Source organism: Morone saxatilis, unplaced genomic scaffold (genome assembly GCF_004916995.1).
Source record: "Morone saxatilis isolate NCDOM2014 unplaced genomic scaffold, NCSU_SB_2.0 Contig21, whole genome shotgun sequence".
Taxonomy (NCBI): Eukaryota; Metazoa; Chordata; class Actinopteri; family Moronidae; genus Morone; species Morone saxatilis.
In genome coordinates this window covers 3,274,594-3,278,904 of record NW_023339774.1, presented here as the reverse complement: position 1 = coordinate 3,278,904, position 4,311 = coordinate 3,274,594, and the positions used below count along the sequence as shown (strand labels likewise).

Genomic DNA, 4,311 nt, shown 5'->3' with positions numbered 1-4,311 from the left:
AGAACTGCAACAATTAGTTGATTAATTGATTATTTGTCAACTATTAAATTAATTCAACTATTTTGATCATCAATAAGTCAGTTTGCAGACAACTAATCAATCAATCGACATTAGCATTTAGCTCAAGGCACCGCTGTCTGAGCACAGCCTCAAAGAGCTGCTAGCATGGCTGTAGACTTAATCTGTTGGTAGGATGTGATCACTGGTCAAAATATACCTTGACATGATCATGGTGTAGTTTGTCCTCGCATCATATTTCATCATATTTCATCATATTTTACTTGTTTGACTGCCTATAAACACATTATTTTTGGGGTATATGTCTCAGAGCTGTAGACTTCAGACTTCAGACTTCAGCCAGGACTTCACAACAATGAGGACTTGAGACTTGACTTGGACTTGACTGCCGACTTGTACTTGACCTCTAGACTGCACTTACATTGACCCTTGACTCCCTAAAGACTTGACTTTCAACCTAAAAGCAAAACCATTCAAGTCTCAAGGTTTGAACTGGTAGAGTCAGAGGCCTGATAGACCTGCGCCTTTGCAATTTGCCCTCAAGGACTTGACCCTTGACTTGAGACTTACTCAATGCTCTGCTGTGTGTATCTGCAGCAACCTGTACTCACTGCTCATGAGTAGACAAGATTATTTTACAGTAAAAGTTACTGATCATTTAGATTTTTTCATCTTGGAGTCATGTCTTGGGTGCACTGGCTGTGTTTGTGTTTTGAACTTTGGAAGTCCACAGATGATCTACTCGCTGTTACTACATGAAAGACAACTTCACCAGTCCTTTCCAATCAGAAGATGTTAGCTAGACCACATTTTTATTAACTGCCACATAACTAGTTATAACTGTCCCTGCTGTGATTAGACTCAGATGATTTAAACCACTTAAAAACTAAACTTCATTGTCAAGGGAGAATATAACAGCTCAACCTTGACATCACTGACACACAAACACTCACACACACACAGCGTGCCATATGGACCCCTTGCTTTGAGTTCCATAGAACAAATAGGACAGCAATAAGAAACAGATTGAAAGTTTGTTTTCATGGGAAGACATCTCCAACATTCCACAACGCACACACACACACACAGAGCCCTGCCCTGTCTCAGTTGGCTGAACCGTTCAGCTACATAACACATGAAGGAGATAATCTCTCACCTCTATCAACCAGGAAGGCAGACAGTGATTGAGTATTCAGCTATGTTTGAGACAGAAAAGTCAGGGTCAGTCACACAAGAACAATCAATTTAAACACTCTAACAGTATCATTCCCAAGTCTTTCTACCTCCACGCCTTGTCGCCAACTCTCTAAATTTCATTCCCTACTTCCATCCCCTACCCTCCGTTCTTTTTTAACCCGCCTCCACATCGTCATCAAAAGCTGTCTTCTAACTCTGCAGACGCACGCACACAAGCAGATCTTTTTAGATGTGAAGGTGAGAGGCGCGGCCCACTTTGATCAGCCACACTCTTTCCCTCCGTTTCCTACTCCTCTAGTAGCGTCTTTCATTTGTCAGCCACCTTCAAACTGCCGAAAAAGAAGCAGAGTTTGTTAGATTCAAGAGACGTCAGCGTGGCATGTTTTTCCCCCTCTTACAGCTCAATCAGATTTCAGAAAAATAATGTGGAGAATAAAATGAGGCGTATGTGCGACGTCTGTGTGGAGATATGAGAGCCCTCTCTGGCATTAATGAGCTCTAGTTGAAACTTCATTGTAGATGTTTGCACCCCGCCAACTCTTGCGCTCAGCACTGTTGCTTTCTTACCCACATCTCCTGACCCTGACCTGGATTGTCACTCACTTGAATTCCCATGGCAACCCAAAGACTCTGCAACACTTCACAGATGGATGTTTTTGCTCCAAACGCTCCTGTTTTCCAGCCACTTTGTCTTCCGTGTCGTGCGCCTCACACCTCCTCCTCTGTATGGGTGCGCCGTCATTAGAGCTGACGCTGTGAGGTGACATGTGGCGGAATTCATTCATATCTGATGAAAGTAGTAGTTAAAAGAGTCAGAAAACCACCTTGACTGACAGAATATTTTGTGTTATGGTTCAGCAATGAATTATAGATGACAGTGAGCAATGTAGCTGTGAGGTGGGCAAAGAGGTGATACAATATAATGCACCCAGTAAGACCTGGAAAAATAGGGTAACCACGCCTCTCCTCTTCACCCCCAACCACCTCTCCCATCTTTCTTCCTTGCTCTCAGTTCTACTCGGGCCACCGCTCGCCCCACATTCCCTTCCGGCTGCTGCACCTGGTGTGGACTCATGCACGTCACCTCGCAGGCTACGAGCAGCAAGACGCCCACGAGTTCCTCATCGCAGCGTTGGATGTACTACACAGGCACTGCAAAGGGGACACCATCAGTAAGCTATATGAGCGGTCAAAATATCATTCCCAGTGTGTACAAAGCATTTAGATTAAAGAAATCTGTATGTTTCAAAGGGTTTACTCTAGGTTTGGATCGTTCTTGAATATTTTCTGTCAGGCCAACATTGCAGCTTGTTCAAGTCGGAGTGAATACGAAGCACAGCAAAGAGTGGTGGTTGAGATTGAGAGGAGTGTGCCCGGGACTGTGCCACCTACTGTCTCTGACCCGGCAATGTTGAGTTATACTTAGATCTACCCACAGAGCCTTACTTCACTGGAAACACACTGAAGGAGACTGACAATGGTGTGTACCAAGGGGACAGCAAGCAAGCAAGCAGTGTGAGGAATGTCAATAGGCCCTGCTGCAGTGCAATGACAGGCTGACTTACCCCACAGACCCTGCAGTAAGGCTTGCTTCTATTTAGCTATAGAGAATCCAGAGAGTTGTGAAGTGGCAGGGAGGCTCCGCTGCAGGGGAGTGGTACAGTGAGAAAGAGGGCCAGACCAGAGTCCTTCAGAGGTGCTAAAGAGGTGGTCGGTGCTGTCTGTGTGTTTATTTATACGTTCTGTTCTTTGTGGTCCGCAGGAGATGACAATGGCAAGAAGGCCAACAATCCAAACCACTGTAACTGCATCATTGACCAAATCTTCACTGGGGGCCTGCAATCAGATGTTACCTGTCAAGTTTGCCAGTAAGTATGTGTGTGTCTCTCTAGTGTGTCTCAAATGTGTAAAGAAGCAAAGCAAATTTGGAAAAGTGGAACGTGCCACCTGAGGTGTTTGTTGCCCATTCATCTTAATGGAGTCTCACAGCACCACCTACACCCCTCCTCCCTCTTTTCTAACATTTACCCAATCCATCTTCCCCCTATCCTTGTGGTCATCCGATACTGTAGTCACCTATCACTGCTTGGCTGATGGACGTGGACACCATCCATTCACCCAGAGTGGTTGAACCAATGGTTGTGTTCTCTCCACTGCTCTTATTTAAAGGCCCGGTCCCTGCAGAACTGCTGTAAGGGGTGGTGGTGGGGGGGTGGTTGTCTAGACAGCAGCACAACCCAAGCGTTGCCTGCCTGCCCCCTAGAGCTGTCCTGTCACATTAGCACCAGCACGCTGCACTGAACTGCAAACCACCTCGCCCAGACTAGCAGGCATGCCGAGCCCAGCTCAGGGCGATTGTTACCTGCCTCCACAGCGAAGAGAGAGACTGCTGATGTAGAGTTGCTGTCTTGTGCATCATTCTGCCGTAAATTAAATTCCTTCGTAATCATTAAACAAATCTCCTGTTGACTACATATTACATAATACATATGGGTAAAGATTTAAAAAAACGGCTAAATGCATCCTCTAAGGCTTTTTTTGAACACAAATGGTACCATATTGGTGCCATATTACTGCAGCGTTTCTCTCTCACCAACATACATGTGGGCACACTTGCCTTAATAGCCATCTGCTGATACCATTGGGTATTACAGCACCACCACTCATTTAATCAACAGCAATAATGTGCGGCAGCCCATCCCTTGTGCGCATGTATTTGTCTATAGTGTATACATTCTACACTGGAAGCCTCCATTTTGCCTGGGCCGCAGTCCATCACAGTCATCGGGCTCTAATAATACAAATTCCTTATGTAAAGCTAATTTTCTCTGATGTAACACTTCATTGAATTGCAAATGGACCTGGAAGAACAGTGGGGATATTATGCACATGCATGCACTCAATCTTCCAGCAGGCTTCAACAAAAACATGATCGGAATCTACAAAGACTGTGTAAATAAAGCTTATATTGTATTGCCATTTATGTCATCATCCTTTCATCACGACCTGTAAGGGAAACACAAACCTACAAACAACCACTTGCTATTTATTAAACGTCGTATTCTGACCCCCTTCTCTCTATCTTTTTTTTTTTTT

At 44.8% G+C, this 4,311-nt stretch overlaps 1 protein-coding gene across 1 annotated transcript in view; it reads right to left on the bottom strand.

Moving 5' to 3' along the window:
- The window catches only part of LOC118332833 (transcription factor 4), a 36,736-nt gene extending 34,736 nt beyond the window's left edge, over nt 1-2,000 (bottom strand). The window contains exon 1 of the mRNA XM_035668261.1: nt 1,860-2,000. Within this exon, the coding sequence (XP_035524154.1) occupies nt 1,860-2,000 (141 nt within the window). The remainder of the gene's footprint in view (nt 1-1,859) is intronic.
- Nucleotides 2,001-4,311: the final 2,311 nt, after the last annotated feature.